Here is a 27,471-nt window from a genome sequence, read left to right as displayed (position 1 = left end):
ACGGGGAGGGGGAAGGGTAAGGTAGGACAAAGTGAGAGAGTGGCATGGACATATATACACTACCAAACATAAGGTAGATAGCTACTGGGAAGCAGCTGCATAGCACAGGGAGATCAGCTTGGTGCTTTGTGACCACCTGGAGGGGTGGGATAGGGAGGGTGGGAGGGAGGGAGATGCAAGAGGTAAGAGATATGGGGACATATGTATATGTATTACTGATTCACTTTGTTATAAAGCAGAAACTAACACACCATTGTAAAGCAATTATATTCCAATAAAGATGTTAAAATAAACAAACAAACAAACAAACAAAAACAAAAAGCCCCAAAAGAAGAATCTTCTACTTCTAGTCCAGTGTTCTCTCCACTATATTATGCTGCTTCTCTGAAGACTACATTTTGAGAAATAGATAAGCCAGGTAAAAACAATTTAAATATAATAGAGGCCAGGTAAAATGCAATTTAATTTAGTCAATGTAGTATATTTCCTGTTTTAAGATTACTTAATACACAGTTATTTAAAACAGCTGGCATCAAGCAAGCTTTTCTTTGCTAATGACCCCAAGGCACTGCTTTCTTCCCACCAAGGTATTTTAAGGGGAACTATCTTACCTCTGCTCCTGAATATGTATCTGTTTGGAGGATGAGTTCATTCAGATCAACATCATTACTGATTGGCATAGAGTGAAACTGCAAGTTAAATATTTCCCTTCTTGTTTCTGCATCTGGTAAAGGCACGTAGATGATTCTATCAATTCTTCCAGGCCGCATCAAGGCCTATAAAGAAGAAGGGGCAACAAAGATTAACCAAGCTCAGAATTGATATTCCATATGAAGGAACCCAAGGAAAGAGGATGCCCAGAATCTCATGAATATCTCACTATTATCATAATTAGTAAATAAAACAAGTACTAGAGATTCTAAAGTCTATTTCAAAGATTCAAACAAATAAACAATGTCAGAGTACTTTTGAAAATAGAAAAACAGGATTTCTGAAAGGCTTTTTGCTCCTCAGCAACTGTCAGGTCAGTAAAAGACGACTATTGTCTTTTAAGGAAATGTGTATATGACTTGCATTCATCATATCAAAAGGTTTTTTTTGGTAACTTCCTGCAATAACTCTTCAAATATGGGTTAAGCTGTTTTCAGAGATCCCACAAAATAACATAGCTCAGATCAAAGAATACTTCTAGAGCTGATGGCAGTCAAATGCACTTCCCTAATATTTTATCGAAGGTGAATGCCTGAACTATCTTAGAGCTAATGAAGTCATCTATTCAGAAAAAACTATTGAGCGGTACTATACACCAGAGTTTGTTCTTGGTACTAGGAAACAGCACGAATAAGACAGATAAGTGTAAAATTGACTATAGTGAGAGTTACACGTCTGTGAATATACTAATAACCTTTGAATTCTATATTTTAAGTGGATGAATTTTATGGTATGTAAATTATATCTCCATAAAGCTATTAAGAGAGATATGGGTCAAAAGTGTGCACGTATCTGTGTGTGCTTTGAGGGGATGGGGCAGCTTTTAGTTGGGGTAGTCAGAGAAAGCCTCTTTGAGGAGGTAACTTATGCAGATATCCAAAGGAGACACCCATACAAAGATCTGGGAAAGAGCATTCAAGGTAAAAGAAACCTCAAGTACAAAGGCACAGATGACTGGCATGTTCCAGAGACAGAAAAAACCCACTGTGGTAGAAACAGTGAATAAAGTGAAAAGACATAGGAAATGAGGTTAGAGAGATAGTCACAGGCAGATTATGAAGTCTTAAACAACATGGTGAAGAGTCTGGACTGCATTCTATTTGCAATGAGAAGCCACTGGAAGGTTTTAAGTAGGAAGGTGAAATGGTAAGGTTTACAAGCAAAGATCATTCTTGTGGGACAAAAAAAGGTCTAAGAGTCCAGTAAGGAAAGAAAAGAGAAGATGGGGTAGAAAAAAATATTTGAAGAAGAGGCTGAAAATTCCCCCAAATTGGTGAACAACCATAAATTCACAAAATCAAGAAGCTCAGTGAATTTCAAACAAAATAAATACAAAGAAAACCATACATGAACACATTATAGTCAAACTGCTGAAAACCAAAGATAAAATCTTAAATGCTGCCAGAGTGAATACAGGGAACAATGATTTGAATCACCAATGACTCTCAATTAAAACAATGGAGGGCAGAAACCAGTAGAACAACATCTTTAAAGTGTTGAAAGAATAAAAATGTCACCCCAGAATTCTATTCCCAGTGAAAGTACTCTTCAATAACGAAGGAAAAATAAAGTCATTTTTAGATAAAAGGAAACCAAGGAAATCTGTTTCCAGTAGATCTGCATTACAGAAAATGCTAAAGGAAGTTCTTTAGGTTGAAGGAAGGGAAATGACATGAGATGGAAAATTGAATCTTCAGGAAGAAATCAAAAGGATTAGAAATGATATACCCCCAAAATGTAGACTCCTTCCATCTCCAAAAAAATTACTCTTCTTGCTGGCATAATCAGAAACATCACTCCTTGAATATTTAGGAGATACTTATAAACAGTGAAAAACAGCACATTTCTATATGAGTACTTATGAATATGAAGTATCCAGAAAGAAGGTGTGATAGAATACAGAAAGTAAGGAAGATAAGAACTTAGACATGAACCTCTTTTAATTATAAAAACTACAACAACAACAACAACAAACCTCCAAATCCTGAAAATGTAGCTGGGCCATACATTAAACATTACAGAAAATACAAACATTGAAACCTCATATGGTTGCTCTGTGGGACTTAGTTCTTAGGGAACTGGTGAAAAAATGATGATATTCTGTGAGTAATAAACTGTCCTCTGTCTTTGACTCAGGAGTCTCAAGTCTTTTGCCAGATTCTATGAAATTGTGGCAGACTAACTTGTTAGCTTTCAAACAGGGTAAAGTCTCGGAACCTTCATATTTCTTAATACATATGTTCCTAATAATGGAGCCTCAACATATATAAAGCAAAAATTGACAGGTTTAAAAAGATAAATATATATAATTCCACAATCATAATAGGAGATTTTAACATTCCTCTCTTAGCATTGATGGAACTAGAAAACAAATCAGTAAGACAGAGAGGCTCTAACAAGACCATCAATCATCTTGACCTAATTGATATTTATTTATAGGGCGCTATGCTCAACAACTGCAGAACACATATTCTTTTCAAGTACACTTGGTATATTCACCAAGACAGCCCATATGATAAGCCATAAAACAAAACTCAACAAATTCAAAAGGACTGAAATCATACAGAGTAGAACTCTATGAGAAGAGTAAGTTAGACATGAATAAAAATAGGACATAGAGGAAAACCCCAAACACACTGGAAATTAAACAACATACTTTTAATAAACCATGGGTCAAAGAAGATATCACAAAGGAAATGAGAAAATGTTTCAAGTTGAATGATAATGAAAATCTAACGTATGAAGATTTGTGGAATATAGTTAAAGCAGTGCTTAGAGGCAATTTTATAACTTTAAATGCTTATAGTAGGAAAGAAGTCTAAAAGCAATGACCTAAGTTTCAAGAGTAAGTACCAGAAGGAAATAATGAACATGAGAGCAGAAATCAATGAAATGGGAAACAAACAAGAGAGAAAATCAAAGGCAAGTGTAGTTTTCTACAAAGATTTAAAAAATTGATTAAATTCTAGCTAGACTGAACAAGGATAGAGAGAACAAATCATCAACATCAGAAATGAAAGAAGGGTTATCACTACAGATTCTAAAGACAGTAAATGGATAATAATAGAATATTATAAACAACCTTATGATGATAAAAAGAAACAAATTTCTTGAAAAATTCAGGTACAAAATGGACACAAAATGAAACAGAAAATCAGAATAGCCCTACATTTATTTTTTTATTTTTTTATTTTTCCTACATTTATTTTTAAAAATGAAACTGAACTCATCAAAAAATTGAATCCACCGTAACCAACCTTTCCACTAACACATTATTGACCAGGGGATTTTTGCAGAAACTAACGCCTGTGGCTGTTAATACGTCTCCAGTCAAAAATGTGTTAAGAAAAATCCAAGCCCATATGATTTCCCTTCTGAATTTTACCAAAGAAGAAATAACATCAAAATTATACAATCACTTTAGAATACAGAGACGGGAACACGTCTCAACTTGTTTTATAAAGCCAGCATAATACTAACTCCAAAACCTGACAAAGATACTACAAAAATTGAAGATTACAGATTAATGACGCCTTCATAAATATAGACCTAAAAATCCTTTAAAAACATTGGCAAATAGAATCTAACAATATATAAAATGGATAAATCATCATAACCAAGTAAGAATTATCCCCGGAATGCAAGGTTAGTTTAACACTCAAAATCCAATGAATATAATTCACTACAGTAAACAGAATAAAGGAGAAAAACAATATGATCATTTAATATGTGCAGAAAAAACAAATGACAAAGTTTAAGATCTACTCAAAATAAGAAAACTCTCAGCAAACTAGGAACAGAAGGGAACTTCTTCAATATAATAAATGGTATTACAAAAACCTACAGGTAGGGCTTCCCTTGTGGCACAGCAGTTGAGAATCCACCTGCCAATGCAGGGGACATGGGTTCGATCCCTGGTCTGGGAAGATCCCACATGTCGCAGAACAACTAAGCCCGTGAGCCACAACTACTGAGCCTGCGTGCTGCAACTACTGAATTCCATGTGCCTAGAGCCTGTGCTCCACAACAAGAGAAGCCATCACAGCGAGAAGCCCGTGCACTTCAACGAAGAGTAGCCCTGCTCGCTGCAACTAGAGAAAGCCTGCACACAGCAATGAAAACCCAATACAGCCAAAAATAAATAAATAAATAAAAGCAAAATAAAATAAAATAAAAAAACCTACATCACATCACATCACATAACATCACATCATAATTGTCAAACCTACATCACATAACATCACATCATAATTGTCAAAATATTTAATGTTTTATACCTAAGATCAAGAACAAGGTAAAAAACACCACTTTCACCAAACATTATAATAGAGATACTAGCCTTTGCAATAAGGTGAAACCAGAGTAGGGAGGGTATGGGGGGAAGAAAGCATAGAACTTGGAAGAGTAAAAAGTAAAACTATCCTCATTTGTAGATAACATGAGAGCTTATATAAAACTCCTACGGAATCTACAAAACAACTAATAGCAAGATTACAGGATACAAGTTTAATATTAGAAAAAATGTATTAAGCAGCAAACTAACTAGAAAATGAAGTTTAAAAAATCCAATTTATGGAAATATATAAAAAATATAAAAGACAGGAATAAAATTAACAAAAGAATGCTTCACTGAAAACTACAGAGCACTGTTGAGAGAAATTAAACAAGACCTATTTAAACAGAGAGATATACCATGTTCATTGGAAGACTCAGAATTATGAAGATATTCTTTCTTTCCAGATTTATCTATAGACTCAATGCAATTCCAATCAAAATTACACAAAGACTTTTTAAAAAAGTGACAAACTGATTATAAAATTTATATGGAAATGCAAATGACTGAGAATAGTGAAAGCAACCTAAAAAAAGAACAAAGTTGAAGGACTTACCTCACTTCAAAATTTACAACGCTAATAGAGAAACAAGATAGTGTGATAAGGTCTAGAAGACAGAAATAAAAGATTAATCGAACAGAATAAGGAATTCATATTGATTTTTATTATTAATGCATTCAATGAGGAAAGGAAAGTATTTTAAGAAATGATGCTCAACAACTAGATACTCATATTTTTAAAATGAACATTGACCCCTACCTCACCCTATATACTCAAAAATTAACTTGACATGGATCATAAATCTCAGTGTAAGAGCTAAAACTACAAACTTCTAGAAGTATAAACGAAAAAAATTGATAAACTGGTCTTTATAAAAATAAACGCTTCTTCTCTTCTAAAGATACCTTTAAGAAGATAAAAAGGCAAGCCACAGACTGGGATAAAATATTCACAATAGTTATATCTGACAAAAAACTTGTATCCAAATATAAAAAGAACACTTAAAATTCAGTGATTAAGAAAATAAACAACTCAATAGAAAGTGGGCAAAAAATCTGAACAGATTCAGATACAGGAAGCTATAGGGTTGGCAAGTAAGTGTTGAGTTAAAAAGCTGCTCAGGGGCTTCCCTGGTGGTGCAGTGGTTAAGAATCTGCCTGCCAATGTAGGGGACATGGGTTCGAGCCCTGGTCTGGGAAGATCCCAGATGCCGCGGAGCAACTAAGCCCGTGAGGCACAACTACTGAGCCTGCAGGTCTAGAGCCTGTGCTCTGCAACAAGAGAAGCCACTACAATGAGAAGCCCGCGCACCGCGATGAAGAGTAGCCCCCGCTCGCCGCAACTAGAGAAAGCCCGCGCACAGAAACGAAAACCCAACACAGCCAAAAATAAATAAATAAATTAATTAATTAAAAAAAAAAGCTGCTCAGAATCATTGGTCATCAGATCAATGCAAATTTAAGCCACAATGAGATATCATTACCTTCTCATAACAATGACTAAAACTAAAGACACTGACAACACCAAAGACTGAATAAGGATATGGAGAAACTAGAACTTTTACACTCTTAATGGGAACATAAAACAGTACAACTACTTTGGAAAACTGGCAGTTTCTTAGAAAGTTCCCCACCATAACAACCCAGCTACTCTACTACTAGGTATTTATCTGAGAGGAACAAAAACGTATAGCCATGCAGATCTGTACATAGATGTTCATAGCAGCTTTGTTTACAATAGCCCCAAGCTGTAAATAATCCAAATGTCTACCATTTCATGAATGAACAAAATATGTATTTATATATAATAGAATACCACTCGGCAATAAAAAAGAAAAACTACTGATACACTCAATAACATGCACAAGTCTCAAAATCATTGTGCTGAGTTAAAGAGACCAGACATTGAAAAATACATACTATAAATTCCATTTATATAAGATACTTAAAAATTCAATCTAATCTATACAAAAAGCAGACAAGTGGTTGTTTGGAGCCTAGGACAGAGGGAAAGATGGATTGCCAAGGAGCAAAAGGAACCTTTTAGGTTGACTGAAATGTTCTATTACATATGGATTGCAGAGGTCGCTTCACAGGTTCACATATAGTATATATGTAAATTAGCTGAATTGTACACTTTAAGTTGACGCAGTTTATTGTGTGTAAATTATAACTAAATAAAGTTGTTTAAACTTGCATTTGTTAGGTTCTCAGTGTTATACATCAGTAAACTTAAGGGCATTAGAGATGTTTTCAGATCTTCTCTATCTAAAAAGATTATCTTCTTGGACTCTCTCTCCCTCTTTTTTTTTAAATTACCTTATATTTATCTTTAGAGTTCCAAACAGAACGTTAAAACTCATGGAGTCCGTACCATATATCTTATACAGGTGTCTCATAAAATGCTTGGGTAAATGTTAGCAGATATAATGAAAAAAAGGATTTTCTTGTTAAAATAAGTTAGGGAAACACTGGGTAGAAACAAAATTAAACAGGTTTCTATATGCAGGAATTTTTGGAGCCGATACTAATGGGTATGAAAAATCTCCAAGAGAGAGCTGCAGCAGCAGATAGAAATTCTATCCCACATTCCAATCACAGAACATCTCAAAAGCTAACATTACATTTCCACTTTGAAAAATGTTGCTGTATACTTTTTGCACATATCACAATACCTAGAACATGCTGAGCGTTTATCAAATATCTATTAATTCTTAAGTCATGTACAGATTAGCCAGCAAAAAGTCAATTAACAAATGCATAGTAAATACAGTGCCTTTGTTTAAAAATGAATGCTTTAATTATTTTCAGACTATTCCCCACACCTAACATTAGTTCATTAGGTAGAAATGTTGCAAGATCATCTTCCTTGAAATGTACTTTATCATAGAATTCAAAACTGCATTTCAATCATGGGGATCACTTCTTCCCTACCTAAAACAAATAAATACAGGATTTAGGAAATTAGGATGATACCAGTAAACATATTTTTTCAAATTATTAAAAATATTATCTAAGATGAATAACATTAATATTTATATAGCGCTTAAGAATCTATAAAGCAATTTTCACATAGTGTATTTCATTTAATATGACTCTAAATTCTGTGAATTAGATATACCCCCATTAAGAAAAAGAAAATGAGGCCCAAGATCATGCAATAAATGACAGAAATTGAACTGAAATCAGGAGGTCTCTGAATATTGAATCATACCTTTTTTACTTTACTATCTTGCCAGTACAATATGATACTCAGTATCAATGGACAAAGAAAAAAAATTCTTGTTCTGAAATATGACACAGGTAACACAATAAATTTAAATATTTCTTTCATCAAAAAAATTATTACACAGCTACTCTGTGCCAGGCTCTGTTTTAGCTGCTGGGGATACAGCTGCGAATGGCTTGATTAGTTTTTTAAAGTTGAGGTTATACTTTTCACCTTTGTGGGAAAACTAGTCATTCTAGGCTATTTTAAAATTTCCTTTCTAATAGCTGCAAGAACAACACAGCAAAGGATATAGAGCGCACACATCATCTAAGTCACTGGAACAACACTCAGCATGCATCTGTGCCCCCCCCCCGCCCCCCCAAGTTGTAGCTGTCCCCGGGCAATGCAGGTTGAGGACACTTGAACGATTATAACCTTGTCTGGGCCATCAGCCAGCTAGGCTTTTTCTGGCTTGATCTTGTCAGTGAAAGTTAGCTTAAAAAAAGGTAGGAAAGAGCCTTCCTTCCTGTAAAATCCTGAATGAGTTAACACCCTTCCTAGAATTTCTTTAAAGATACTGTTCTGCAATATTAGGGTGAAAGAATGTATTCTGAATGATGGCATGTTCTGATATTTTAAAATCATCATATGATAATTCTAATGAAGAAACAAGCCCAGGCTTCCTAATACCCTGAATGCTTCTGGCCGCAAGGTCATAGACACTGCAGTCTTACATTAACTCTATTTTAAAAACTGTCGGGCAAACTGTCTTTTCAAGAGGACTTATTCAAGACCTTGGGGAAGTCTCTATACCTCTCACAGCCTCAGTTTCCTCATGTGTGAAAATGATGGTGGTTCTTTAATCAGAGAGGCCTATATACTTCTGACAAGAATTTCCCTCAAAATATACAAGATGAGAAAACATCCCCACACAATTCTGCAAATAATTCCATTGAATTCAAGTGAAATCTGCTTGCGCACCTCACAGTAAGAATTACTGTATTAGGTGACCTTTTAAATGGGCCTTCTAGACCCAATTCCATATATTATCTTAGTCAAGGCAATGCCTGATTACATTATATGATCTTTACTGAAAATGTGTTATTACAATTTTAGTAGTTACACTACTTAAACTAATACTACTACCTTTTCTTCGTCTGACCTTTACAAAATGAACTCAGTTCATTTTGTAAAGGTCACAGTTAAAGGGCTACCTTTACCACAGTTAAAGGGCTACCTTTTCTTTTTTTATAAATTCTGAAGTTCAACATTTGTAATTTTGTATTCTATCAATGTCCTAATCTAATTAGCAGAGAAATACTTGTTCATACCAAAGCATTAAAACAGACACTTTGAAAAATCAGGTTCCATTGGCTCTCATTCATTTAAAATGATCAACAAGGCTTTTAGAAGGATTATGGGAAATGATGTATGTAGATCATCTAGCCCTGTGTCTGGCATAGGTTGGTGTTCAGAAAACATAATTTTCCTACCCCCTTTAAAAGAAATAAATAAAATGATCAACAAGGGTGTGTATGTGAGTGCAGGGAACGTCTTTCTTCTATAAAGAAAAGCAGCACTGAGCCTTTACATTTTACTCTAATGAAAACATATCAATATATCATGATTCATGGAGAAAACAGTTCCAGAAACTAGGGAGAGAGGTGGATCCTTGGTAACAGCTCTGATTTATTTCAAAGAAACCCTGGACTTTAGGTATCTCTCTCACTCTAAATTCAACTGATTAATAGGTGTGGTTAATTCTACCTCTTAAATCTCTCTTGAAACTGTTACTTCTACTCTTTCTTCTTTATTATATATTTGTTTGTTTCCTGTCTGTCTTTCCCAATAGATTGTAGGCAGTATGTAATGGCAGGTATCATACTTTTTTATTCAACAATGTAAACTCAGCAATAGCACATTCAAGGCACTCAATACATGTTTACTCAATGAAGTCGTGCCAACATAATCTCTTGTCTAGAATACCATAACTACCCTGCTAGTTGTTTTTCCTGCCTGCAGTCTTACTCTTTCCTTCTTCTCCCTCTCTATCTACATCACTACTAAACTGATCATTGTAACTGCAAATACTGTAACTTCCTATTTTCTAACCATTTAAGGGCACCTCAAGGGAAAAAGTCAAATTCAAGTATGATATTTCAAGCTTCTGTAATTTTGGTGTAACTCTCCCAACTTATCTGCAGCCACTTTTCCTTTTTCACCCTGTGGCTCTAAGAACTCTAAACACTCACAGTTAGCCAAACTCCATGCTGCTTTCTGCATCCTTGCTCTCACACAGAATTCTCTCTCTGCTCTGAATGCTTTTATCTCATAGCCTATCAGGTAAGCTTCGCCTCTTGTTCAAGTTTCAGCTTAAAAGTCTTCTCTTTTATACAACGTTCTAAAACTCTTCTGAGTACTATATAACTTGTAATTTGGCATACAGGTTAAAAGTGAGGGCAAAATTGAAAAATTTAAAGAAGACACAAATAAATGGAAAGACATCTATGTTCAAAGATTGGAAGATTTAATTTTGTTAAGATGTCAAAACTATACAAATCAATCCACAGATTCAAATGTGAAAATAGCATTTTTTGTAGAGTTAGAAGACTAAAATTCATAACGAATTTCAAGGGACCCCGAATGGCCAAAACAGTCTTGTTATAGAAGAACACAAGTTGGAGGACTCACACATCCAAATTTCAAAACTTCCTAAAAACCTACATCAATCAAGACACTGTGTTACTTATCCAAGGAGAGTTACATAAACCTATCGAACAGAATGGAGAGCCCCTTATAAAGCCCTCACTAATGTGGTCATATGATTTTTGAAAAGGATACACAGACCAGTCATTGAAGAAAGAACTGTCTTTTCAGCAAATCTTATTGAGGAAACTGGATATCCACATGGAAAATAATGAAGGTGGATCCTTACCTTACATTTTATTAAAAAAATGATTAAGTTGGATCAAAGACCTAATCATAAGAGCTAAAACAGTTAAACTATTAAAAAATACAGGAAAGCCTTCATGACCTTGGATTTAGAAATAATTTCTTTGATATGACACCAAATGTACAGGCAACAAAAGAAAAACAGATAAACTGAAATAAATAAATATTTTTTTAAGGTGCACCAAAGACACCATCGAATCATATATCTGATAAGGGGTTAATATCCAAATATATAAATGACTCCTACATCTCAACAATGAAACAATCAGATTTTTTAAATGCCCAAAAGACATGAATTTTCCAAAGATGTATCGGTGGCTAATAATCGCATGAAAATATTTTCAACATTACTAATCACTAAGGAGTTTCAAGTCAGAACCACAATGAGATACCATGTACATCCATTATCATTAAAACAAAACCACAGGAAATCACAAGTGTTAGGATATACAGAAAATCCTTGTGCACTGTTGGTTTGAATGTATTGTAAAATGGGCAGCCATTACGGAAACGATGTGGTGGTCGTGAAAAAAATTTTAAATTGACTTTTACACCTTTTGATTCAGCAATTCCACTTTGGAGTATATACCCAAAATAATTAAAAACAGGGACTCTAATAGATATTTGTACACCCATGTTCACAGTATCATTATTCACAATACACAAAAGGTGGAAGCAAACCAAGTGGGAGAATGGAAAATTATTGTTTAATGTGTATGGAGGTTTATTTAGGGGAAATGGAAAAAGATCTGTAGATGAAAAATATCTGCAGATGGATGGTGGTAGTAGTAGAGCAATGTGAATATATTTTATGCCACCTAACTGTGCGTTTTAAAATGACTAAATTGGTAAATTTTATGTTATGAATATTTTACCAAAATAAATTTTATAAATGTCAAAAAAAAAAAAGTGAGGGCAAAAGAATCAGCCTAACTGGGTTAAAATTCTAGCTCCATCATGTATTAGCTGTGTGTTTAGATAAATCATTTAAACCCCTTGGTACCTTAAAATCCTTAACAGTACTAGTTACTCAGAGGATGACCCTAGGAATTGAATGACATAATCTATATAAAGGGCTCAGCACAGTGCTTGGCACATGGCATGCATGCTTCAATTTAGATGCTATTATCACTGTTACTGTTCCTGTATAATTATTCCAGTATTTGACTGTGCTCCTTGAATATAGGGAACGCCAGTTATCTTTGGATCCTAATACCTGGCACATGGTAGACATTAATGTTCTTTAAATGAATGAACGAATAAATGTTCTAAAACCACGAGGTTAGAATAATGGTAGACAAGTCAGGTTAAAATACAGATTCTTGATTTATAGTTATATTTCAATGTTTAAACAGGATTACTATTTAACAAGTCTCTACTTGCCTCTTCCTGCTTCTTATCATAGTCTCTGAAATGCTCAATTCATAGCCCTTTCGTAATAGAGAAGGGAGAAGTTATAGAAATAGGCTTGCTCTCTTCAATAGGAATCTGATAAAGGAATCATTAAGAGAGGAGGCCCTAGAACATGCTTGTATTTATTAAATCTTTTCATGTTGCGGATACACATTATTCAGCCTAGAGAACATAGCTGACTTCTGGAAATGTTTTTTTAAATGTGGGATCCTAGCTGTGTGTGTGTGTGTGTGTTTATTTTTTATAAATTTATTTATTTATTTTTGGCTGCGCTGGGTCTTCGTTGCAGTGCGCAGGCTTTCTCTAGTTGCGGCGAGCGGGGGCTACTCTTTGTTGCGGTGCGTGGGCTTCTCATTGCGGTAGCTTCTCTTGCTGTGGAGCACGGGCTCTAGGTGCACGGGCTTCAGTAGTTGTGGTGCACGGGCTTAGTTGCTCTGCGGCATGTGGGATCTTCCCGGGCCAGGGCTCAAACCCATGTTCCCTGCATTGGCAGGCGGATTCTTAACCACTACACCACCAGGGAAGCCCTGGAAATGTTTTTTGTGTTTTCTGATTTGCATTTCTCTAATAATTAGCCATGTTTAGCATCTCTTTATGTGCCTGTTGGCCATCTGTATGTCTTCTTTGGAAAAATGTCTATTCAGGTCTTCTGCCCATTTTCTGACTGGGTTGTTTTTTGATATTGAGCTGTGTAAGCTGTTTTTACATTTTAGGTATTAAGCCCCTGTCGGTCTCATCATTTGCAAATATTTTCTCCCATTCCATAGGTTGTCTTTCAATTTTGTTGAGGGTTTCCTTTGCTGTGCAAAAGCTTTTAAGTTTGATTAGGTCCCATTTGTTTATTTTTGCTTTTACTTCTTTTGCCTTGGGAGAATGATCTAAGAAAATATTGCTACGATTTATGTCAGAGAATGTTTTGCCTATGTTTTTCTAGGAATTTTACACGTCATGTCTTATATTTACTTCTTTAAACCATTTTGAGTTTATTTTGTATATGGTGTGAGGGAGTGTTAAAATTTCATTGATTTACATGTAGCTGTCCAGCTTTCCCAGAACCACTTGTTGAAGAGACTGTCTTTTCTCCACTGTACCTTCTTGCCTCCTTTGTCATAGATGAAGTGACTGTGGGTGTGTGGGTTTATTTCTGGGCTCTCTATTCTGTTCCATTGATCCATATGCCTGCTTTTGTGCCAATCACGCTGTTTTGATTACTGTAGCTTTGCAGTATAATCTGAAGTCTGGAAGGGTTATGTCTCCAGGATTGCCTTGGCAATTAATTCTGGGTCTTTTGTGGTTCCATGTAAATTTTAGGGTTATTTGTTACAGTTCTGTGAAAAATGTCCCTATTTTGATAGGGATCACATTAAATCTGTAGATTGCTTTGGGTAATATGGCCATTTTAACAATATTAATCCTTCCAATCCAAGAGCATAGGATAGCTTTCATTTCTCTGAATCATCTTCAACTGCCTTTATCAATGTTTTATAGTTTTTTATAGTTTTCTTTCACCTCCTTGGATAAGTTTATTACCAAGTATTTTATTTTATTTTTGACGTGATTTTAAATGGGATTTTTTTTTTTTTTACTTTCTCTTTCCGATATTTCATTGCTAGTGTAAAGAAATGCAACAGATTTCTGTATGTTAACCTTGTATCCTGCTACCTTGCTGAATTTGTTTATCAGTTCTAATAGTTTTTGTGTGGAGAATTTAGGGTTCTCTACATAGAGTATCACATCATCTGCAAATAGTGAGAGTGTTACCTCTTCCCTTCCAATTTGGATACCTTTTATTTCTTCTTTCTTGTCAGACTGCTGTGGCTACGGCTTCCAGTACTATGCTGCATAGAAGTGGAGAGTGGGCATCCTTGTCTAGTTCCTGAATTTAGCAGGAAGGCTTTCAGCTCTTCACCTTTGAGTATTATGTTGACTGTGGGTTTGTCAAAAATGGCTTTTATTATGTTGCGATATGTTCCCTCTATACCTACTTTGGTAAGAATTTTTATTATGAATGGATGTTGAATTTTGTTAAATGCTTTTTCTGTGTCTATTGAGATGGTCATGTGGTTTTTGTCTTTCCTTTTGTTTATGTGGTGTATCACATTAACTGATTTTTGTATGTTGAATCATGCTTGTGACCCTGGACTGAAACCAACTTGATCATGGTGTATGATCCTTTTTATTACTGTTGGATTCTGTTTGTAAATATTTTGTTGAGGATTTTTGAATCTATAGTCATCAAAGATACTGGCCTGTTATTTTCCTTTTTTTAGTGTCTTTGTCTGGTTTTGGTATCAGGGTGATGGTGGCTTCACAGAATGAATTTGGGAGTGTTCCCTCCTCTTCAATTTTTGGAATAGTTTGAGAAGGATAAGTATAAATTCTTCTTCGTGTGTTTGGTAGAATTCCCCAGTGAAGTCGTCCAGTCCTTGACTTTAGTTTGCAAGGAGTTTTGTTTTGTCTTGTTTTTTTTTTTTTTATTATAGATTCTATCTCATTTCTAGTGATTGTTCTGTTCAAATTATCTGCTTCTTCTTGACTCAGTTTTGGCAGCCTGTATGTTTCTAGAAACTTGTCCATTTCTTCTAGGTTGTCCAATTTGCTGGTACAGAAATGTTTTATATCTTTGAATTTTGCTTTTATCTTTAAATTTATTTATTTCCAGTTTTATTGAGGAAAATTAACAAATATACTTGTATATATTTAAAGTGTACAGTGTGATGATTTGATATACATTTACAGTGTGAAATTATTATCAAGATCATATCCATCACCTCAAATTTAGTTAACTCTTTGTGTGTGTGTGTGGTGAGAACGGTTAAGGTCTACTCTCAGCAAATTTCAAGTGTATAATACCATATTACTAACTTTAGTCACAATGCTGTTCATTAAATCCTCAAAACTTTCTTATAATTGAAAGTTTGTACTCACTCTGACCAACATGTCCTCATACCCCCCACCTCCATTGCCCCTGGCAACCACCATTCTATTCTCTTTCTATGAAATCCGCTTTTTTTTTTTAAGATTCCACATATAAATGATACCACATGGTATTTGTTTTTCTCTGTCTGGCTTATTTCACTTTAGCTACTATCTTTTTAAGTCTTGAAATTCTTAATGTTTCAGGAACACTGTTTCTTAACATCTTCTATGAAATTTCATAATCTTTAAAAGTATAATTAGACTGAAGGAAGAATAGCTTTAGAGACCAATAAAATAAGCAATATTTAGCAAAAACCATGCAAGCCCCTGCAAGGAACACTCTGCCTTATATTACTTGGTAATTAAGCTTTTAGGGCAATGAGAAAGTATATAAATTGTACTTAAGTTGGGGGAAATACCTGCTGAATAGAAATCAGAAAAGAGAAACAGATTTTACATAAAATCTGAATAACAAAATTTTAACTACCCATGTGATATTTTAAAAGTAACTTAAAAGCACCAACTTGAGTTACTTTTTTGTGCACTCTGAGTAATACAAACTATGAGCAATACAAACAAGCATACGACTCGGACCTAATCTTTAAGAACTTACACTTTAAAAGTGGAGAAAAGTCAACATACAAAGAATTAAATACAGTAAGTCTTAATCAATGGACTAAGACAGTAGTAGAAAAGATGACAAAATGTTTAATAAGTGTTAATTAATAATTTAAGGATGAGTTGAGAATAAAATTGCAACTTGATGGATGCTGTGATACTAAAAGCCACTCATTTGATGAGATAAAACCAGCCATATTTACCTAATGCATATACAAAACATTTTAGAAAGGCAGAAAGAGTTGACAGGAATGTGTTAGAAGTCAATTACACTTAAAATAAGCAATAGGTTCTAACCAATCTTCATAATTCCTTTCTTACAGCTTTTAGCTTAGTAAATCTTTTCATAAGAAATAATTTGAGATCTTTTAATTTTGTAGTGTAACTAAGTAGTAATGATATATAGTTGTACTACACACATCATACTTTAAATAAGTAACCCTTTTGAGATGGGTATATTTGAAACCATGGAGAATATAATCTATGCGGGAAAGAATCTTTCCAAAAAATCCAAGGAAATAAAAATTTTATTTGTATTTTTAAAACATAAAATCATTATTAGTGAAGTTATACTTATTACAACTGATTCACATAATGGAAAGTGAGAAGTTCCAAGAGTCAAGATTAACTGATTTAAGACTTTGGAAGTGAGAAATTTCAAACTGCCTTAAAAAATCTAGAAACATTACCCTGATCCAAATGAGATGGGCCTTACATGGCAAGTAGGGGATATTTACCAGGTTGAGAAGGTGAGAAAGGCAGAGTAAATACTACGTCCAAAGAATTAAGGGTGCAGCAATGTACAAACCATTTCCGGGAAGGCAAAAGGTTTACTGTTGCACCTTTGCAACAGTTGCACCAGGAATGGATTACAGGTGTGCTAAGGATATTTCTTCCTTCAGTTCTCAGGAAGGCCAGGAGCCCAGAGAAGCCAGAGGCCCTAGGCAGTCAGACAGCAATTTTGTCTGGTTATTATTACCATGTGTGACATATCATGGAGAAGTTTGGGAAGCACTGGTGGAGGCTTCTTGGAAACATGGGACTATAAAGATAGATGAAGTAAAACAAACAAACAAACAAGCAAACAAATACCCTCTACAGGTATGATATTATTACATATGGTGGGTAATGCCAAGGACTTTGGTCTTTATCTCATCATGGTCCATAGGAAATTGTGAAAGGTTTGTAATCACGTGAAGAAAGACAGGCTCAATTTTCTGTTTAAGGAAACAAATAATTCTGGCCGCAGTGTGGAGGCAGCACAGGAATGAAGTGCAGCTTCCAGTTAGGAAGAGAATACAATCTTGAGGTCTTACATTAGAACATAATAATAACAGAGGCAGTGAACCTGCAAAGCACAATTTAAGAGATATCTTTCAAGTAGAACTGCCCAAAGTTTTCAACTTATTATTAGACATTTCCCCCTTTTGACAATGTCTTCCCATTTTGCAAAGAAAGATAAAGCAGGATTTCTTTTATATAGATTTGTTTTGTATTCTGCAAAGAGAACAATACTTGCCAAATTAAAATCTGGATCCTATAATATGATACAACTTTTCAACTGCTGGAAATGCTTTTTAAACATTTCAATTCATATTGTAGCTATTTAAAATATTCAGTTACTCGTAGAGTTGAGGGAGTTTGAGACTATTCAGTTTGAGACTTCACAGAACAGTTCAATTCCACAAACATTTGTGAGTATCTACTATGTGCCAGGCACAGGGTTAGGTGCTAGGGTTACAACATTCTTCGTTCTTTGAAAAATAATTCTTCTAAAAGGGATTTCTGTATGACAACATCTGAGCATGCGTTTGTATTAAAACAAATAAATCAATCAGTCTGTAGGCTATCTGTCTAATGTTGGGCTTGCTCAGTTCTGTAGAAACCCGTAGCACCGTGCAAGAAAAGACTTGATGCATTTGACAGCAGGTGTTTAGGAAGAATGTACCATAGTAAATGGCAGTACTTGATGAGGAGCACAAAAGAGGGAAGAAAATAGAACAAAAATAATTCAACACACACACAAACACACACACACTTAAGTTCTTTTACTAGAATGATATATTCTTCACCCACTTCTTTTAAAGAGCCCTTTTACAAAGCTAAAACAGTATTTATGTAGAACCAATCCTAATTCTTCCTCTTGTAAAAAGTGAATCTGCGGGGCTTCCCTGGTGGCGCAGTGGTTGAGAGTCTGCCTGCCAATGCAGGGGACATGGGTTCGTGCCCCGGTCCGGGAAGATCCCACATGCCGCGGAGCGGCTAGGCCGGTGAGCCATGGCCGCTGAGCTTGTGCGTCCGGAGCCTGTGCTCCGCAACGGGAAAGGCCACAACAGTAGAGGCCTGAGTACAGCAAAAAAAAAAAAAAAAAGTGAATCTGCTTTTTGATACACTACAGAGGAAAACTGAAAATAGTGCAATTAATCTCTCCAATATCTCTATAAAATTCACTCTTTTAAAAGTTCTCCATAAGGTTGAAAACTTCCTTACATGTAAACATCAATTTTTATAATATTTAAATATAAATAAACCCATAGGTTGTTAATGGGGAAAAGGGTGAGAGGTGATGGTCAGAGGAGAAATGATCTATCCCCTGCTTATTTTCCCAAAATCAGCTCCCATCATTTGACCCTTCTCTGCCCTTTGTTTTCTACCAATACTGAACTCCTTGTAGTTCCCTGAAAATAGCACATCCTTCACACCTCTGTACATGCTGATCTTTCTGAAAGTCCTACCCATCTCTATGCCATGTACTCCATGAAAATTCTGGTTCTTTCCTCAAATCACTTCTGCATACACAAAGGAATAGTCATTTTCTCCTCTATATTACTTCTGAACATTGTTTACATGTCTGTTGCATACATTATACTACAGTATTTGTTTACATGTTCTAATGCCCCCACTGGACTGGAAGGTATTCAAGGGACATGTATTTTTCCAAATTAAAAAAAAATCAGTTTGTCAAAATGTAAGGTGATCCACCTACAGATACCTACCAGATGCAGAAGCATGCATACAAGAAATATCAGGCGGTACAAACAAATTGCTGAGAATATTAATTTTCTGGATAGCTGGGGTATTTAACCCATTACACACAAACCATTTTTAAAAAGTTAAAATAGAAATCTGATATATACTATGTACAACAGATTATATGGTAAATGTAAATGAACTTTTTTCTTCTTGACTCAAAGTTTTCCCCCTCTCATGCACTGTTCCGTGCTAAAGGTAGCTGTCAAGGATAGAGATGCAGTATGACAGATTTATACAGTGTGACCTGAATGGGCACCACGGGATTGATGGGTACTGCAGAGCAGCACTACAGAGCTCTACACGTGGCCTCCCTGCTTGCATTTGCAAGGTTCATGATTGTTCTACAGTCGCTGAGCTGAACAGCAATGTTACTCTGCCTCTCACCCCAAAGAGAATGACTTTCTCTTTTGCACTCCTGCCAACACCCCAATTTTTTAAGGTACAAAATACAAACATCTATGAAGTTATTTCTTATCAATCCCACCATCTGAGAGTGCAGGACTGTTTTATCCTTTTCTTTGCCTTTTTTTTTTTTTAAACTCTTAGGTTGATCCTAGCCCACTTCTGAGCTCTGTGACCGTCAGTACTGTATCTGCTTTATCTGCTTTGGCTGTTCAGCGTACCTTTCTTCTACCTAGTACCTGATGCCTTTTTGTTTTGATATTATCTTTGATAATATATTTATTATCTTTGATAATATATTCTACAAGGTTCCCTCCTCCCTCCCTCCCTCTCTCTCTCTCCTTCCTTCCTTCCTTCCTTGCTTCCTTCCTTCCTCCCTCCCGCCCTTCCCTCCTTCACAGAGTTTAAAATTCTGGCTCTATTACTTACTAACTGAATTTTAATACAGTAGTTTCAATCTTCATGTCAAATAACCCAAAGTACCTGAGAACACAGTCCAACAGTGGCTCAGTGAGGCAGGTGAAGAACCATGTACCTCTGTGGAGTTTGGCAAATCACAGCACATGGGCCAAATCTGTCCCACCACCTGTTTTTATAAACAAAGTTGCACTTTGAACACTTTCTCCCAGTATTCCTATACTTATTCAGAAAGTATATACATGCATCCCTGTATTAACATATTGTGTATATTATGTACACACACAAATGTACATTTAAAAAGTGCTTTAGGGCTTCCCTGGTGGTGCAGTTGTTGAGAATCTGCCTGCCAACGCAAGGGACACGGGTTCGAGCCCTGGTCTGGGAAGATCCCACATGCCGCGAAGCAACTGGGCCCGTGAGCCACAACTACTGAGTCTGCGCGTCTGGAGCCTGTGTTCTGCAACAAGAGAGGCCGCGACAGTGAGAGGCCCGCGCACCGCAATGAAGAGTGGCCCCCGCTTGCCACAACTAGAGAAAGCCCTCACACAGAAACGAAGACCCAACACAGCCAAAAATAAATAAATAAATTTTAAAAATGCTATATAAAATAATTATGAATATAAGTTTCTAATATTTTCTTCTCTCACCCTATTGGTTGTATGTGCATCTTTAGAGATCTCAGTCCTAAACAAGAGGTAACGTATATCAAAGCTCACAGCTCTATCTCTGTATTTCAGAGAAACCAAACCCTATCTACCTGTTATAACAGGTATAATAGGCTATGGCTAAAAGACAATGAAGAGGCTGTTCCAGGACGAGGATGATGATAACAATAAATAATACCTGTACGTGGAAGTCATTGTATGCCTGACAGTTTTAAGCCCTTGGCATAAAATAACCTATTTAATCCTCACAACCCTATAAGTGAGGTACTATTATTAACCCCCCTTTACAGATAACAAAACTGAGGTAGGGAGAGGTTAAGTAACTTGCCCAAAGTCACACAGGTAGTAAGTATTAGAGCTGGGGGTAATATTGGTAGTCTCATTCTTGAGTTCACACTCAACCATTACACCCAAATACATGCCATGATTAAGTGGTAGACTTAGAAGAAGCATTCTAAATATGTTTAACATGATAACGTTATTGAGCTCCTACTATATATTCACAACTGTGGTAAATGCTTTACTACGGCAATCTGTAAAATCCTCACAATAACACTCTGAAGGAGATATTCTTTTTTAACTTTTTTTTTTTTTTCGGTACGCGGGCCTCTCACTGCTGTGGCCTCTCCCGTTGCGGAGCACAGGCTCCGGACGCGCAGGCTCAGCGGCCATGGCCCATGGGCCCAGCCGCTCCGTGGCACGCGGGATCCTCCCGGACCGGGGCACGAACCCTCGTGACCTGCATCGGCAGGCGGACTCCCAACCACTGCGCCACCAGGGAAGCCCAGTAGGAGATATTCTTATACCCAGTTTATAAGACAGAAAATGGTGGTTTAAAGAGGTTAAATAATTGCCAAAGGTCAGAGGAACATTATGTAATAAAGCTGGAATTTGAACTAAGGTTTAATTCCATACCCTCAGATCATGGTAACTAAACTATTATTCCATTATTCCACACTGCTATCCCAAGACAAATTTCTAGGCAATTAAAAATACTATTAAAGGGCTTCCCTGGTGGCGCAGTGGTTGAGAGTCCGCCTGGTAATGCAGGGGACACGGGTTCGTGCCCTGGTCCGGGAAGATCCCACATGCCGCGAAGCGGCTGGGCCCGTGAGCCATGGCTGCCGGGCCTGCGCGTCCGGAGCCTGTGCTCCACAACGGGAGAGGCCACAACAGTGAGAGGCCCGCGTACCGCAAAAAAAAGAAAACAAAAAAACCCACAAAAATATTATTAAAGTTCTAGTAAAAATTTGGGGAAAAAATCATCTGTGAACCAAGACGAACAGGCCTTTGTTACTGGATTAAGCTAAAGTTTTCCTCTTTCTTTTTGTAAGAAGTGCTAAGCATCAGGAATGTAAGTTATGTGTGTGTATTTTCCCGTTTACGGTAGGAGCTTAGTAAAAGAACACCTTTAGAAAAGATAACAATTATATGTAATGAAATATAGAACCAGATTCTCCTGGCAATTAATCACCCAGTGCAAACCTATAGGCTGTTTCTGACAGATCCAAAAGCTCTGCCTGAATTGTTGCATAAGATGTGCCTGGGCTGGCTTATGAAAAGAAATTCTATGTTTAAAACCTTTGAAGGTATTTTAACATATATTTACACATACAGGCATACCTCAGAGATATTGCAGGTTCAGTTCCAGACCACTGCAATAAAGTGAATATTGCAATAAAGTGAGTCACACAAATTTTTTGGTTTCCTAGTGCATATTAAAATTGTAATAGCATTATGTCTAAAAAACCAATGTACATACCTTCATTTAAAAATACTTTACTGCTCAAAAAGGTTAATCAGCATCTGAGCCTTCAGCAAGTCACAATCTTTTGCTGGTGGAGGGTCCTACCTTGATGTTGATGCTGCTGACTGACCAGGGTGGATGTTGAAGGTGGGGCAGCTGTGGCAGCGTCTTAAGACAATGAAGTCTGCCACATCAATTGATTCTTTCACTGGAAAACTGTAGGGGTGCTATTTGCCCTAATTTCAATATTGTGCCTCAGGGAATGGAAAGCCCAAAGAGAGGGAGAGAGACAAGGAAAAAGCTGGTTGGTGGAGCAGTCAGAACACACACAACATTTATCAATTAAGTTCACCATCTTATATGGGTATAGTTTGTGGTGCCCCAAAACAGTTACGATAGTAACATCAAAGATCACTGATCACAGGCCATAACAAGTTTAATAATAATGAAAAAGCTTAAAATATTACGACAATTACCAAAATGTGACAAAGAGACCTGAAATGAGCAAATGTTGTTGGAAAAATGGTGCTGATAGACTTGCACGGTTGTAAACCTTCAATTTGTAAAAATTGCAATGTGTGCAAAGCACAAAAAAAGCAGAGCACAATAAAATGAGGTATGCCTGTATGGGTGTGTGTATGTGCGCACACATACTGCAAATGGATTTTTGCAATATATGTATGTGTGTGTGTGTGTGTGTGTGTATATATACACACACACACACATATATGTATGTATATATTATGTGTATGTATGTATGTATGTATATATTTGGCTCTTATATATGAAACTGCAGAACGCATTGTATTACTGAAAAATGTAGAGAGAAATGAAAGAGACCTTCCCTTCCGGCATCAGGGAGCTATCTATAATTTAACAGAGATATTTCCTGTTTTTAAGCAGTTGGGAAAGAATGGTTTCCAACCCAAATACTTAGCTTGGCAAGATAGTGCTATGTTGATAGATGCTTTTATAACTACCTTTATTTCATCTTAAGTATCAATATGAAAGAGAGACAACTGGTTTTTTCTCTCAACCTTTTTTTTTTTTTTTTTTTTTTTAAGATTTGGGAGAATAGGAGACGAGAGGAAAGGGAAAGAAAATATTATTACCAGAACAGCTGGACAACAGAGGTTAGCACAGCTCTGACAGATGTGGCTGCATCATCTCAAATCTTACTCTGAAGGTGGGGGAGGGCAATGATTTCTTTGTATGAAAAAAAGAAAAAATGGAATTCTAGCCAAATATTACGAACTGTTAAAGAAGAGTTTGAAAGTTGCAACTAAAGTCCACCACATTCTCTAACAAAGCATTAAAAAAAAAAAAAAATCTTTCAGGCTTCCCTGGTGGCCCAGTGGTTGAGAGTCCGCCTGCCGATGCAGGGGACATGGGTTCATGCCCCGGTCCGGGAAGATCCCACATGCTGCGGAGCGGCTGGGCCCGTGAGCCATGGCCACTGAGCCTGCGCGTCCGGAGCCTGTGTTCCGCAACGGGAGAGGCCACAACAGTGAGAGGCCTGCGTACCGCGAAAAAAAAAAAAAAAAAAAAAAAGCTTTCATGTAGGTTATGGATTAGAACTGCCTCAGGCATTAAAAGTAATAGGACTGTGGATATAAAAGAACTCAAATAGACAATTCTGCTTTAATAAGTAAATAAACAATAACTGAATTTTGTTTTTCATTACTTGATATTGCTCCTTGATGTCAGTTCAGTATCTTCATTTGCTTTTTTTGGGTTAGTTTTGTCTTTTGTTCTAACAAGAAAGATTTCCTTTAGAAATAGCAAGCAAAGTCCTTGCCTGATTTCAGTGTGATGGTAAGAACTGACATTTAGACTAGATGTTTAGACATTTTTACCTACTTTATCTAAGTTTCTATCAACTATTCTCCTTATCTAGCAGCATTCCCTCCAAACCCCACCTCATCTTGCCAACACATGGCACTACAATTATCCCCACTCTGGGATAACTTCAAGTTCTACTCTGTTTGCTTTTTTCCATCACGGTTTAAACATACTCAGATACCTCTGACCTACTAAAAACCCTTGTTGAACACCTCATCGTGTTTTAGCTACTGCCCCAACTCTTTCTTCCCCATGCAAAGCTAAAGAGTTAAGCTCTAGTTACTCACCTGTTACTCTATCTATCTATCTATCTATCTATCTATCTATCTATCTATCTATTTATGGCTGCCTTGCTGTGCGTGGGCTTTCTCTAGTTGCACCAAGCGGGGGCTACTCTTCATTGAGTTGCGTCGACTTCTCATTGTGGTGGCTTCTCTTGTTGTGGAGCATGGACTCTAGGCATGCGGGCTTCAGCAGTTGTGGCACACAGGCTTCAGTAGTTGTGGCTCGCATGCTCTAGGCACAGGCTCAGTAGTTGTGGTGCACGGGCTTAGCTGCTCTGGGGTATATGGGATCTTCCCAGACCAGGGATCGAACCCGTGTCCCCTGCACTGGCAGGTGGATTCTTAACCACTGTGCCACCAGGGAAGACCTCACCTGTCACTCTTTCTTAGTTGAATCCAATCTGTTCCTATCACACCACCAAACTGACCCTTGTTAAGATCATCAGCGACTTCCAGATTTTTGAATTAAAAAACAAATACTTTTTCTGCCCATATCTTGCCTAAGCTTCCAGCAGGATTTAAAAAGCTGAAATACTCCTTTGTTCTTAAAACACTTCTCTCCTGGTTTCTGACACTCTACACTATACCTCTCATTTCTCTGGATATTCTTACTCAGCTACCCTTGCTGGCTGGCTATTCTCCCTTTATCTAAACTTGAAGACTGAAGTTCCTCAGCACTTACACTTATCTTTCTCCTCTTCCTTCTCTTCACTTTTCCATCCATTCCGCTGACTTCAGTTACCATCTACAGACAAATGATTCCCCAAATCTGCATATCAGGTCTATATTTCTCCTCTGAGCTCCAGACTCATGTGTAAAACTTTCATATTTGACATCTCTACTTGGATGTCACACAAGTATATCCATATAAACATACCCAACATAATTCATAATTTTCATTTCCAAGCCTGCGATACTTCCAAGATTCCCATTCTCAGCAAACAGCCTTTCCACCAACCCAGAAACCTAGGAACTGTGTATCTTCTTTCTCCTTTCCCATTTTCAAAACTGCCAGATTCTGTGGATTCTAACTTTGTTCCATTCCCAATGTTTGAACCAGTTTCTCACGGCTATCCTTGCGTCCATTCTTGTCACATCCCTCAAAGATTGGTCATACAGAGTGCTGGAATGATGAAATGACTTTTTAACGCAAATGTGATGACTGTCAGATACTCTCCAATCACATCCTTAATACCATCAATTATTTCTCAATGTCCAGTAAAGGACATACTATGCTCTCTCCAACCTCTATGTCTTTTCAAATGCTGAGTCCTTTGAATTGAATGATCTTCTGCACCCCACTCTCTCTTTTTCTGGCTAACAGTCTATTCATTTTTTAGATTCAGCTAAAAAATCAACAACTCAGGGAAGCCCTCTCTAACCTTCCAGACTAAGGCAGAATCCCTTTCCTCCATGTTTCCATAGCATTTGGTATTTATTCAAAGCACTATGAATACCTATAACTATTTTCTTAAATACTTAAAATTATTTAATAAAAAGAAACATTTAATAGAGATGCCATATACCCAAATTGTGCTGATTCTTGTAACATACATTATTTCATTTAACCCTTAGAACAACCTTGAGAGGTTGTCAGACTTACCATATTTCTCTTCTTGCTAGACTATAAGCTCCATGAGAATGGGGAACCATATTCGTATCATTTACTATTCCATTCCAATACCCAGCCAGGAATATCTTAAGTGCTCAATAAATACTTGTTGACTGAGAGCAGTTTTCAAACACACAAACCACAACAAATAGCCTCCAACTGGCTTACCTAGTAAATCAGGTTATATAAATGTTCTATTTTGTATGGTTTATAGTGAAAGAAGTGGCTTTATGTCAAATCACACCTGGTTTCAAATCCTTAATTTTCCATTTGCTAAGTGTGTAACATTTATTAGCCAAGTCATTTGGATTCTCTGAGATTTATTTTCTTCATTTCTAAGATGTGGTAATTTTACTACCTCTCAGAGTTGTTCTATGGATTAAATGAGATAATGTATATTAAACCTAATACAATTTCTGGTATATAATACGTACTAAATAAATGAAAGCTATCCTTATTAAGAAATGTCTGACTTTGTGAATTCATTTGTTCAGTACTTTGTCATTCCATTGGGTTCTGATTTGTATGGTTTCTGTAAGCAATCAGCAGGATTATTATCTTGTTAATCTGTATGTAATATCACTTTTTTCTCCAGCAGCTTTTAAGATTTTTCTCTTTATCATTAGTTTTTCACAAGTTAATCATGGTGTGCCTTGTGTAATTTTCCTTATGTATAGCCTGTTTGGGATTTATTAAGACATATATTTTTTCATCATATTGGGAAATTTTTGTGACCATTATTTAATCAAATAATTTTCTGCCCCAATCTCTCTGATTTCTTTTTAAGTACTCTGATTACATGATATCATCCCACAGGTTACTGAGGCTATATTCTTTCCATGACCCACACTCCCAATATACACACACGCACACATTTTTGCTTTCTATGCTTCAGTTTGGATAGTTCTATTGTTATGTAGCACCTAATCTGTTAAGTCCAACCAGTGTGAATTTCTGCTTTAGATACTATATATTCCAACTCTAGAATTTTCACTTGATTTATTTCATAGCCTCCATTTATCTCCTCTTAATTATGTTTTCCTTTAAATTCTTAAATACATTTATAATAGCTGCTTTAAAGTTTGCTAATTTTATCATCCCTATTAGCTTTGGTCTATTTTCTATTGAATGCTTTTCCTGCTAATTATTCAGTTTTCTTATTAAAAAGACATCAGGTGAGACTGAGGATAGAGGAGACGGTACTGAAAGTCTGAAGAGAGAACATATTAGATTGTTGTCTAAGAGAGTGAAACAACAAATAGACTAGGAGTAAATGAAATGATGTTATCCAGAAGAAAATGAGAGTAAG

At 36.3% G+C, this 27,471-nt stretch overlaps 1 protein-coding gene across 3 annotated transcripts in view; it reads right to left on the bottom strand.

Moving 5' to 3' along the window:
* SPATA5 (spermatogenesis associated 5) overlaps nt 1-27,471 on the bottom strand; it is a 351,881-nt gene that overhangs the window by 65,493 nt on the left and 258,917 nt on the right. The window contains exon 15 of one of the 3 annotated variants that reach the window (XM_004265109.4): nt 612-776. The exons of 1 other annotated variant lie outside the window; for it this stretch is intronic. In XM_004265109.4, coding sequence (XP_004265157.2) covers nt 612-776 — 165 coding nt within the window. Of the gene's footprint in view, nt 1-611; nt 777-27,471 lie in introns of those variants that run through there. One more of the 3 variants, XR_007477250.1, reaches the window with a different exon arrangement.

Source organism: Orcinus orca, chromosome 4 (assembly GCF_937001465.1).
Source record: "Orcinus orca chromosome 4, mOrcOrc1.1, whole genome shotgun sequence".
Lineage (NCBI taxonomy): Eukaryota > Metazoa > Chordata > Mammalia > Artiodactyla > Delphinidae > Orcinus > Orcinus orca.
The sequence above is the reverse complement of the archived record's forward strand: the minus strand, read 5'-3'. Positions and strand labels throughout refer to the sequence as shown.